Source organism: Caenorhabditis remanei, chromosome V (assembly GCF_010183535.1).
Source record: "Caenorhabditis remanei strain PX506 chromosome V, whole genome shotgun sequence".
Lineage (NCBI taxonomy): Eukaryota > Metazoa > Nematoda > Chromadorea > Rhabditida > Rhabditidae > Caenorhabditis > Caenorhabditis remanei.
The window spans coordinates 5,007,347-5,020,069 of NC_071332.1; the positions used below are offsets into that span (position 1 = coordinate 5,007,347).

At 37.5% G+C, this 12,723-nt stretch overlaps 2 protein-coding genes across 2 annotated transcripts; both read left to right on the top strand.

The window, feature by feature from the left end:
- Positions 1-4,691: 4,691 nt before the first annotated feature.
- On the top strand, positions 4,692-5,258 carry GCK72_017386 (uncharacterized protein; the record flags this gene model as incomplete). The annotated part of the gene is made up of 3 exons (XM_053732060.1): positions 4,692-4,879; positions 4,947-5,119; positions 5,164-5,258. The coding sequence occupies 3 exons, from the start codon at positions 4,692-4,694 to the stop codon at positions 5,256-5,258; spliced, it is 456 nt and encodes a 151-aa protein (XP_053580973.1).
- Positions 5,259-10,328: 5,070 nt separating this feature from the next.
- GCK72_017387 (uncharacterized protein) lies at positions 10,329-12,150 on the top strand (the record flags this gene model as incomplete). The annotated part of the gene is made up of 7 exons (XM_053732061.1): positions 10,329-10,333; positions 10,383-10,598; positions 10,859-11,034; positions 11,079-11,158; positions 11,339-11,607; positions 11,830-12,005; positions 12,050-12,150. The coding sequence occupies 7 exons, from the start codon at positions 10,329-10,331 to the stop codon at positions 12,148-12,150; spliced, it is 1,023 nt and encodes a 340-aa protein (XP_053580974.1).
- Positions 12,151-12,723: the final 573 nt, after the last annotated feature.

The window sequence follows — 12,723 nt, forward strand, 5'->3', positions numbered from 1 at the left end:
CCAACAACTCTGCAACTATTTTGATTTGCAATCAACAACTCTGCAACTATTTTGATTTGCAACCAACAACTCTGCAACTATTTTGATTGGCAACCAACAACTCTGCAACTATTTTGATTTGCAACCAACAACTCTGCAACTATTTTGATTTGCAACCAACAACTCTGCAACTATTTTGATTTGCAATCAACAACTCTGCAACTATTTTGATTTGCAATGAACAACTCTGCAACTATTTTGATTTGCAATGAACAACTCTGCAACTATTTTGATTTGCAATGAACAACTCTGCAACTATTTTGATTGGCAACCAACAACTCTGCAACTATTTTGATTTGCAATCAACAACTCTGCAACTATTTTGATTTGCAACCAACAACTCTGCAACTATTTTGATTTGCAATCAACAACTCTGCAACTATTTTGATTTGCAATGAACAACTCTGCAACTATTTTGATTTGCAACCAGCAACTAATAATAAAAAATCAAAATGATTGCAAACATTACAGTTACAAACCAATTTCATTCTTGCAGAGTTCAAAAACATTGCGGAACGGGGTTCTTCATTGGCGCATATGTCGTGTTGAGTTTCTGTTCGTCTAATCCTTCCTTGGACAACTACATGTCTTTGGGATCTTCATGAGTTTGTATTCTGATAGGCTTAAAATGAGTAACATTAAATAATATTCCAGCCGATGTGTTGATCATCAAACTGGGAAAAGTGAAAATGGCCACGAATATCGCCTCGGGACTTCTCCTTGTGCTCATTGCTGCTGTTTCAGTTGATGCCACTTATTGGCACCTCTTGGAGAACATTCCTCTCTCGGTCTTCGATTACGGGTTCCCGCTTATTGCCTGCGCAGCGGCTCTTCTAAGGTAATTAAAAATGTATATGTAGGGTCTAAGCTTCTGTCAAATATCAGAAAACAATCAGACCTTTGGAAAAAAGTTAGAAACAATTCGAAATAGTCGTTATCGCTAACGAAACACACCTGAAACGCATTGAATTTGGATTATTTTGAGAGAAAAGATTTTGTGTAAAAAGTTCAAAATTGATTGAAACTCAGACAGTGTAAAATAGATGCAATACCGTTCGAACTATTGACAATCTTTGCTATTTTTAATAGAAAGTGGCAAACTTTAATCATGTGCCACGGTGTGCCCCATAATGCTTAAGAATGTTAGTGCGTTATTACTGAAAACAACAAAAGTGTACAACTTTTGGACAGTAGGATTTTTTTTTGAAAATTCATCGGAAGTTAGCCATCCATCCTAACCAAGGTGCTCGACCTTTGGGAGTACAATAATAAACCGTTTGTATTTGAAAAAAATTGAACTCATCACCAAAATCAGATTATCCAAGTAAAAGTTATTGTGAAGCCTTGATATTTGGTGGTGTCAAATTGTGAAAAAAAACTACAATTTGGATTGATTTCATTGTTGATGTCCTTCACACATTGTTTACAGTACCAACCAAAAACCTATCATATTTTGCATTTTTCAGCTGCAAAAGTCCAACTTTGAGAGTGTGTCATAGTAAAACTAACTGTCCAAAGTTGGACTTTTTTAACTGAAAAAGGCAAAATGTGATAGATTTTTGGCCGGTACTGTAGATTGCTATCAATTTTGAAATTGCCACATTTTGATGTTTTCTTTTGAGATACAGTACTGGTCATAAAGAATGCGACATTTGCAGTTTTTAGTTGAAAATTGTCAACTTTGTGAGTCCGTCTCACAATATCGATTGTTAAAACATAGAATGTGTAGATCACAAGTAGAGCATAATTTTTGTAGTAGACAACTTTTGTACAGGCACATCCTAAGAAGTTAATAATAGTCAAAGTAAACAGCTCAAAAATCTTTCCTTTTAGCACTGAAAACGGGCAACAATCGCGAGAAAATACTTTGATAACTTCTTAGTATGTGCCTGTACAAAAAAAGTGTCAACTACAAAAATAAAGCTCTACTTGTGATTTGCATTCCATAAACTATCGACATTGTGATACCATCAGAGAGGCCGTCTCACAGTCACAAAGTTGACAATTTTCAATTAAAAACTGCAAGTAACGCATTCTTTATGGCCAGTACTGTATGTTGATTGAGCACGCCTTCAAAAAATTGCAGCGTCTTCCCGCTCGTCTAGAAGGGCACCACCACCGTCTCTTCCATCAAGATCTCCTTCCCAGCCCCATTCCCCCGCCCTTACCCGAGAGTTCCGCCTTTCTCCTTGCCCCCTTCATTGGCTGATGTAGCAGATGGTAGACCTCTCCCCTCTCACTGAAGGACGTGTCCTTCAGGGTGTTATCCCCTCTTCCCCCTCTCCCCTCAGTTCTATTTTTTATTGATTTCATTTCTTTTCCCTCTTATTACTTGTCCCCTCTTGTTCCTTCTTTTTGTATAATTGATTTATTTTTCTTCATTTTTATATGAAAGTATTTTGTTTCAGCAATGCCTTTACTGTATTATCAGTTAGATAAATGGAGATGCGATGTTGCATTTAATGGATTCTCCCGACATTTGCTATTGACTGCAGCTTCTTTGTATGGCTTCTGGTTCGGTTGTCCGAGAGACTTGACGCCTCTCTACGAGAGTAGGAATGCTATAATTTTTATATGTTTTACATTCCAAGCTACCATGATAGTTTTGGATTTAATTACTGAAAGCGAGAGAGATGTTTTAGTGCAAAGTAAATTATTTTATGGAACAGGATATTTGGGGGTGTTAGTATGTTCTATAGCTCCTTATTTCTTTTTTGCGATACATGGAGTCGCATCTGAGGTTGGTTCTATTTTCTTCTCTATTAGGTTGATTTAAAAGTGTTTCGCCATTTTGCTAGACCTATTTGTAAAATCACAAGAAAAAAAATCGAAAAGACATGCATTAACCCTATATTTCGTTTTCTAATATGGAATGATCGCGAATCTATTCTCCTGGTTTTGGCTTACTGTAGTTTCAAACAATCATTCATTCAAAAGTAAAATAATCCTGAAAATATTGTGTTTTGTTTTTGAGATAGTTTTTGAGAAAACTTCATTTTTGAAAAGATGAAATAAGTTTTTTCTGATCTTCAAACCTTCATAAGCCACTTCAATCTAACTCAAAATGGAAGATCTAAGTCTAGTTTTAGATAAATGTGAACATAAAAACGTTAAAAACTTTAAAAGTATGAAATCACAATCGAAATAACGTTTCACCTTCAGTACATAAAAACCGTTGAAAAAACTCGAACCGTAAAAATCGATGAAAACTAGTGCCATAAAGTAGTAAATGTTTGAGTTTGTCTGAAACACACATCAATTGTAAGAAGTTTTAGTTAACTTACAATAAAAAGACTACAGTAAATTATCTATTTTTCATTTTTTTAGATCTTCCATTTTGAGTCGGATTGAAGTGCTTATGAAGGTTTGAAGTTCAAGGAAAACTTTTTTCATATTTTTTTTTCAAAATGGGAGTTTTCTCAAAAACTATGATAGCACAAAACACAATATTTTCAGGAACACTTTACCTTCGGATGGGTGTTTATTAGAAACTACCAGCAGAGCTGGCGCGGCTTCGCCGCGTTTTTCTCACGCTTTTCGATATTTAGATATTTGACCGAAAATTTTTTCGGAAGTGTCTAGGAAGTTCTGGAAAAATCTAGAACGTTCCGAATTTTCTGGAAACTTTTGGAATTTTCTGGAAGTTTCTAGAAGGATCTGGAAAAGTTTGATATTTTTCTGGAAGTGTATAAATTTCTAAAACTATCTGGAAGTTTCCAAATCTATTTTTCTAGATGTTTCTGGAACATTCTGGAAACTTTTGGGAATTTCTGGATCTTGTGGCCAAACTGGCTTAAAATTTTTGGAGTACTGTCTTAAGGTGCCCAGGGTGTCACTACCAAAGTATGGGCCCCGTATTTTAAGTTTGAACCTGCTTTTCCAATTTTTGGGTTACTGTAGCTACAGTACCCCTTTAGGGCTATGGCAGTAGAAAATCTGCAGAGTGTCCCAAGGAAAAGCACGGGACTACAGAGTTAACAAATTTATCAACGTACTCGATCAGTGGGGATCTGAACTTTCCAAGATATTCAGGTTTGACTGTAAATGTTCAAAACTCTGTAACTACCGTAATCCTACAGTAACCGGCCCAATTTTTTTTGGGTGTCATACTAAGGGGTCAAGGTTGTTACCACCCCAGTCGGGTCTCCCCTCGTTCTGTTTGGAACACTTTTTCATTTTTTTGGTTACGGTAGCTACAGTAATCCTACAGTAATCCGACACCCGGGGTCCAAAAAATTGAAGCGCTCGGAGGTTCATGGTTATACCCCCAAACATCTTTTGAAACGGTTCAGAGAGAAAAAAGTTATTCAGGGAGAAGCGTCGGACGGACAGACAGAACTATTCCATTAGTAGGAAGAAGATAGTAAGCCAAAACCAGGGGTCTCGAATTCGCGATCATTCCATTTAAGCAATTGGTTTTCTTTCAGAAATCATTCCACAGTTTCTACGGTTTTTCTTGTGCATCTTTCTCGATGTATACCTTATTTATGGTACCCAACATATACAATTTAGTTCTGTCTGTTGACGAAAGACACAAAATAGTTTCTGGATACCTTCGCTCTATCGTTCAGTGGAGTTTAGTCATTTTCCTGTCCACTCTGTGGTATTTCAATGTTTGGTTCAGTTTGTATCCGTTGGTTTGTTTGCAAGTCATGCACACAGCTCTTCATATTACCATACTGTCTGATGTATTGATTGTGTGGATTCTCGAGTCGAATAGAGGACATCAAGAAGGCGATGACTTGGATACTACTGTAGATACTGTAAAAATGATTGATAGTAGTGATGATGAAGATTTGAAAGATAACGACTGTTTCGAAAAAGATGATAGTGTTTTAAGGTTTGTTGGCTTTTATATATTTAATAATGTCTCTGCAATCTCTGAAGATTCACTTTTCTCTTTTCAGATATCATGACTTAAAATGCAGCGTTTGCAAATCATTCTACCACGAATCAATTAAAAAAAGAACTCCGAAATTGTTGTCATGCGGACACACGGTTTGTTCTGGATGTGCAAAGATGCTCTTCAAATTAGACTATGTCTATATCCAGTGCCCAGTATGTAGGGAAGTGATCGACAGTGAGTTTAACATGAAGTTTCTGAAAATTGGAAAACAATTTCAGTTGATTACATTGAATTAAAGAAGAACTACGCTCTACTCGGAATCATACAAGAAATGAAGCAAGATAAGAAGATGGTTCAACAAAGTCTTTCATAGGCTCAATATATATATATATATATATATATATATATATATGTAACGCAGAGAAGCTAGAGTGTCTGACTTCTCTAGGATCTCTCTCTCTCTCCCTATCAAAACATTGTGTTCATTGTTGAGATGGTGCCGAAGATCTTCTAGAGGGTCATCACACTGGTTCTAGTGGCGTTCACGTATGTTTCAGTATATTTCAGATTCAGTTTCATCCTCTTCTGACAGTAGTGGATGTTGCTTCCATCAAGATCTCTCTCCCAGCCCCACATTTCCCTCGTGTTCCACATTTCTTCTGTTCTCTGTCATTGGTAGATGATGTCACATCGAGCAGATGGTTGACCTCTCCCCCTCTGTTCTACAGGTTATTATCCCCTCTTCCCCCTTCCCTCAGTTGTTTTTTTTAATATTGATTTCTTTTCGTTTTCCCCTATATTATTTCTTCCCTTTATCTCACCCTTCTTTGACTTCTTTCTATATCATTTATAGTATTTATTTATTTTTCTTTTATATAGAAATATTTTGTTTCAGCAATGCCTTTACTGTATCAGTTAGACGAATGGAGATGCGAAGTTGCATTTAATGGATTTTCCCGCCATTTGCTATTGTTTGCAGCATCTTTTTATGGCTTCTGGTTCGGTTGTCCGAGAGACTTGACGCCTCTCTACACGATGAATAAAGTCTTTACTATTATGCTTTTAGTAAACCAAACTCTCCTGATATATATTGATTCAATAAATAGCGAGAGAGCTGTTTTAAAGTTAGGTGAAGAGTTGTATGGATTAGGATATGCCGGAGTGTCATTATGTGCTATAGCTCCCTATATCGTTTTTGCGATATATGGAGTCGCATCTGAGGTTGGTTCTATATAAAAAATGTCAAAAGACATGAATCAATATTTTGTTTTCTAATAATTGCATTTCTTTCAGGTATCATTCCACTGTTTCTACGCGTGTTCTTACGCGTCTTTCATGATTTATACCTTATGTATGCTACCCAACATATACAACCAGTCGGTTCACGTCGCCTAACGGCGACCAAACCTCCTTCTCAACACCACCCTTCCAGGTTACAGTAAATCGTTATTAATCCGGAAACGGACGACACGTTTCGAATCTTCTTTTTTCTATATTTGAATATAAGAAAAAATATTTCCCATCCCCACATGGGTTTGATCCAGCTGACTACAACGTTGCCGAACTTGACAGTACGGGTTCCTGAACGCACCGATCTTCGCCATTTGAAATTCGAACTTAGATTTGGAGTATAGCCCTCACAATATGAACAAATTTGATTCACCCTTCTGGTGTAGTGAAGATTAGGCTGCGCATCAGTAGTAGCTACTCCGAAAAGAGCTTCTTTCTTCTCGCCGTCACATCATCGGGCTTTTCTGATCGTCTGGTAGCTGCCTGGGAAGCTACTGAAGCCCTTCTAGATCATCTTAGGACTCTTTTTCACTGCTGCTTCCAATTTTTTGGTGTTGGTTTTGAATCAGCAGCTTTATTTTTCAGTAAAAGTTGATATCTCTCTCTCTCTCTCTCTAAAGCGAGGTTATGCGTTTTTTCTTAAACTCTACGCTCATATCTGAATCCGAGCCAAGCTTGTCAAAAAGGCCGTTGGGCGATTTTATATCTATGCACCCAGCCATGGAAAATTTTCGTTTCTTCAGGCGGCCTTGTAGAGGACCAAAAGATTAGCCGATATGCAAAAATTCCGCCCATTTGTTTAATACGCGGTCTTGACGGCCCTGAAAGCCCCGGCGGGCCGTACGGCACCCTTGATCCAAGCTGATATCCCTACTACATTCATCTCGTCTCTTTCTGCCGATAGGTCAACAACATTTGCTATGGATTCCGAGGAATCTCAAGTCCGGATAGCAGTCTACCGACGCTTGTGTCATGAGTTGAATGTCCTGTATCTCATCAATTCCTCCGAGCTTCAATCTCCCATCCGATTGCTCCAACACACCTTCACCGGAAAGAGGAGAAATAGCACCATAATCATCCACTAAATTGTCGGTAGGAACGGTAGTAAAGCCATGAAAGAAATAGGAAAATGATAGTTATCAGCAGTTCAAAAGAATGGGATTTATGTGTTCCCATGTATGAACTTCACACAACTTTCACTGTATTTTACACGAAAAAGTAGGCTAAAACCGTGGTAAGAAGAAGAAGGGAAATGCAAGCCAGATTGGCTATTAATACTTTTTAAAATGTGGTTGGAATCCTCTACTTTTCTGAATCATATGATACCAAAACCAAAAGACTACACTACCACTATCCAATAATACCAAAACATCTTTCACGTCATCCCTTTTTAGAACGCGGCCCGTATTTTTTCTCATTGGTAACAGACAACACGTTCGGAAATCTCTATTTTTTCCGAATCTATCAAAAAGTTCAAAAAATGATTCATCGCCCCGCGATCGAACTAAAAACTAACTGTAGTCAACGACGCATAACTTGCCAGATCGGACGCGGCGACACGCCGGCAATCACCACACAGGTAAAACGGGGATGCCGAGAAATGGGGTGATCGGCAGCTTGAGAACCGCTAACAGGCGAAGAATGGTCGGTCGGCAGCCGAAAAACCGCGAATTGCTGAAGGGTAGCCGACTGGTGGCTGGCAAGCCGCAAACAGCCCAAAAGTGGTCCAAAGTAAAAGTTGTTAGAATTCTATAGAAACTCACACCTTTTGTGGAAAAAATTTTGTGTACGATACCTCAGAATCCTTTCTAGTCTAATGACAGTCTTTATTTTTTTAAACTTAAATATTTTGATAAAGTGGCTGACTGGCGGCTGAACGGCGGCTGAAGAACCGCGGGTTGGTCAGCGGTGGTTCGTCGGCAGGCCAGTGGCGGCCGAATGGTGGTTCAAGGTGTATGTCTATAGTTATTTTAACAAGTTCTTGCAATCTGGTTTCTGATAGAGTGATGAAAAGAGTTAAGATAAAATGTTTTTCATAGAATGTAGATTAGGATAACAATATTAAATACAGTAATACCTCTAATAGAGGTGCTCCCAGTAGGAAGAGTTTGGAGCTCAATATCTCAACTCCCTCATGAGCTATCAAATTTTTTCCAACTGAAGAAATATTTTATAAGTATTCTGCTATATTTTGTCTGTTGACAACTTTTTGATATATCTTTTAAGGAAAAATATATACCGCGTTGAACATAGTTCTTTGTCCACACCTCACTAGAGATGTTACGGTAAATTATACACTGTCACTTACAATTCTTTTTAGTTTTGCCAAATTCCCAATGTTCGAAAGTCTTGCTCAGAGTACTAAATGACTAATGAATCAATCTAATGTTTCCAGTTACACTTCTGGAATCTTGATAAGTGTTAAAACAATGGAACTACTCTATGTTTTCCGACACTTGTAGAAAAGTGTTTCTTTTTTCAAAACGATCTGTTCTTTCTCTGATTTTTTGTGTTTTCTGTTAAAAATTCGCTTTAAAATCTGTTCTTTAATTGCTAATTGACTCACAGCCAGGGAAGCAGTGAAGCCTCTACTGGAAAGCGCAACGACACTCCGGTATCCCGCCCGAGCGTGTTGTTTACCGTAAATCCACATCATATTTATTTTATTCGCCGGCAGTCATTTTTTCCCCATTTTCAAAGCGTATTTCGCTTAAACTCGACTTTTTTCACAGAAAACAAGTTACAAAATGTAGAGAAAAGTTAAATGTATCTATTGAAAACTGTCGGAAGCTATTTTCGAAACAAAGTTTGGACTTTGGCAACGAAAATCGGCTTTTGAAAATCAAAATAGAGTTTCCTTTCGATTTTCATTTCGGAACATTCTAATATATGATTTCAGGTGGATAAAAAGGTAAGTAAGTAAGTTTGAACTGCTCCGAAATGAAAATCGGTTGAAAATTCTTATTTTTTGGGCCTTGTGGCGGAAGTCGGTTTTCAAACATCTTTAAATGAAAATGGGGTTGTTTCGCTAAATTTCTTATTGAAACGAAGTTAATATTTTTCAGTTGGAAATGAGGTAGGCCAGTAAGTTATCGTTTCGAAAAGAAAATTAGTCAAAAATAACAGTCGTAACTTGTTTTTATGAAAAAAGATTGAGTGAAAATCGGAAAAAATCACAAGTCCGGAGAATATGGGAAAATGAACGAAGAAGGAATTACAATACTACATTAAAACACATTGTTAACTAAGTATAGGACTAATAAAGTAGAAATCGTATTCAGAACGAAGTATAATACCAATGCCCAATAATACCAATACAGCCGATTTCTTCACACTATCACAAAACAATCGCACGCGCGCTAAGACTAGATTCGTTTGGAAGCGACCCAAAAACAAACTGCGAAGGAAATTCTTTGTCAACCGTACTCTAACTTATTTGACGCAACTTAACAGCACATCCAATGCACCCCAATGAAACCTCGTTTAAATGTATCCAATATAATTTAACTCGCCCTCACGATATTATGTTACCCTCACTGCCTACGTGTTATTTATGTATTATGTGTACTGGTTCTATTTTATTTTTCACGACTGATAAGTCGTAATAAACAATTAACAATTAACAATAATTGGGGGTAGGTGCTGCCCAAATTTTGAATCGCCAGCAGCTCAAAGGCAGGCTGCCGGCGGCCCGGGGTTTGAACTGCGGGTTGTTCCCGTTTGAACCTCCTCCGGGCCGCCGATCACCCATTTCTCGGCATCCCCGTTTTACCTGTGCACGCGGCACACAGAGAATGCAAGCCGAAGAAAGGAAAGAAATGACGACGCTAAGGCCGACAGTTTCACGCCAATTTTTCCGTTTTTCATTCCCCTATGCTTTATCAGTGTTTCTGGCTCAGAAGACGTCACTTTGAGTATTTTGAAAAAAGAAAAAAACGGGCATCATGCGGGGGAAATTTCTGATCTTTTGGTCCAACTTCGAAGAAAATCGGTCCAGTAGGAAGGGCTGTAGGATAGGCGACACACACACAAACATACAGAATCTGGTGTTTGTTAATAGTAAAGATCTGGTGTTTGTTAATAGTAAAGATTTAGTTCTATCTGTAAAGGAAAGACACAAAATAGTTTCTGGGTATCTTTGCTCTATTGTTCAATGGAGTTTAGTCATTTTCCTATCCACGCTGTGGTATTTCAATGTTTGGTTCAGTTTGTATCCGTTGGTTTTCTTCCAAATCGTGTACACAACACTTCATATTACTATATTGTCTGATTATTGGATTGTGTGGATTCTCGAGTCGAATAGGGGACATCAAGAAGAGGATGATTTGGATACTACTGTAGATACTGAAGAAATCATTGATAGTAGTGATGATGAAGATTTGAAATATAACGACTGTTTTGATCAGGACAAAAATGACTTGAGGTTTGTGATCACAAATAGATCTTCCTTTTTGTAGTTCACAACTTTTTGATAGCTCTGCTAGGTGTTGAGATATGAGCCTTCAAAGATTGACATCAGCCTTGGCGAAAAATAGTGAAGAAGGGGCGCACAGAAACTAGAGTCTTCGATTTCAGCTCCCTATGTTTAAAGGAGCACATATGAAAACTTCGCCGAGCTATTTATCTTCATTTAATCTACTCAATCAATATTAATTTGGACCTATAACATTCCTAGTTTTTCAGATATCACGACTTAAAATGCAGCGTCTGCCAATCATTCTATCATGAATCAATAGAGAAAAGAACTCCAAATTTGTTGTCATGTGGACACACGGTTTGTTCTGGATGTGCAAAGATGCTCTACAAAATAGACTTCAATGTCTGTATCTCGTGTCCAATATGTAGGGAAAAGACTGACAGTAAGTTTAACATGAAGTTTTTGAAAATATAAAAACATTTTCAGTTGATTACAATTACGACGAATTAAAGAAGAACTACGCTCTACTCGGAATCATACAAGAAATGAAGCAAGATAAGAAGACGGTTTTTTAGATGTATAAGTAATTGAATGTCTTACAGGAATCATTCCACTGTTTCTACGCGTGTTCTTACGCATCTTTCATGATTTATTCCTTATTTATGGTACCCAATCTTAAAAATTTAGTTATTTCTGTAATTGAAAGATACGAAATAGTTTCTGGTTATTTTTGCTCTATCGTTCAGTGGAGTTTTGTCATTATCCTATTCACTCTGCGGTATTTCAATATTTGGTTCAGTTTGTATCCGTTGGTTTGTTTGCAAATCGTGTACACATCACTTCATATTACTATATTGTCTGATGTAGTGATTGTGTGGATTCTCGAGTCGAATAGGGGACATCAAGAAGAGGATGATTTGGATACTACTGTAGTTACTGTAGAAATAATTGATAGTAGTGATGATGAAGATTTGGAAGATAAGGACTGTTTCGATCAGAAGAAAAGTGATTTGAGGTTTGTGTAGATCACAAATAAATCATTTTTGTAGTTTACAACTTTTTGATAGCACTGCTAGGTGTTGGCGAAAAAGAGTGAATAAGGGGCGCACAGAAACTAGAGTCTTCGATTTCAGCTGCCTATGTTTAAATGCGCATGAAAACTTCGCCGAGCTATTTATCATCATTTGATCTACTCAATCAATCCAAATTTGGACCTATAACATTCCTAGTTTTTCAGATATCACGACTTAAAATGCAGCGTCTGCCAATCATTTTATCATGAATCAATAGAGAAAAGAACTCCAAAATTGTTGTCATGTGGACACACGGTTGGTTCTGGATGTGCAAAGATGCTCTACAAAAAAGACTTCAATATCTGCATCCCGTGTCCAATATGTAGGGAAAAGACTAAAAGTAAGTTTAACATGAAGTTTCTGAAAATATGAAAACATTTTCAGTTGATTACGTCGAATTAAAAAAGAACTACGCTCTACTCGGGGTTATCCAAGAAATGAAGCAAGATAAGAAGACGGTTCAACGGAGACACAGTCTTTCATAGACTCAAATTCTCTACCCCTGTAGCTAATGGTCATCACACTGGTTTCTTTGGCGTTCAGGTATGTTTCAGGATTGTTTCAGTTTCAGCTTCCTCTCAGTCTGTCAGAATTAACAGCAGTGGATCCACGAGCTCGTATTTACCTCCACGTCATTCCCATATCCTTCCTCTTTCCATCCCTATCCCATTTTTTTGTTTCCTTGTTTCTTTATTATTTTCATTCTGTTTCTATTTACTTCTCACTGTATTCATGTTTTCCCCCCCCCATAAAGAGGTCTATTTTTCCTTTCTGACATTCTGCTGACTATTTTATGTTTATAAGTTTATTTCTCTGTATAATATTCTCTGCCTACATAACTCATTTCAGACAAAAAAAATGAGTGTGGCTTAATAGGCTCCTCCCACTTCAGCACCAATGTTTGTGCCACGGTTTTGTCGCGCCTTCACTTCAGATCATTAAAAGGTGGATTTGCCGAAAAAGAGTTGTTTCTGATCTCTTTTCTTCAAAAAAGGTTCAAAAATGTCACATGTTTTTGAGATTTAGACAGGGGTAATTTTCCAAACTAATTTTTCTCA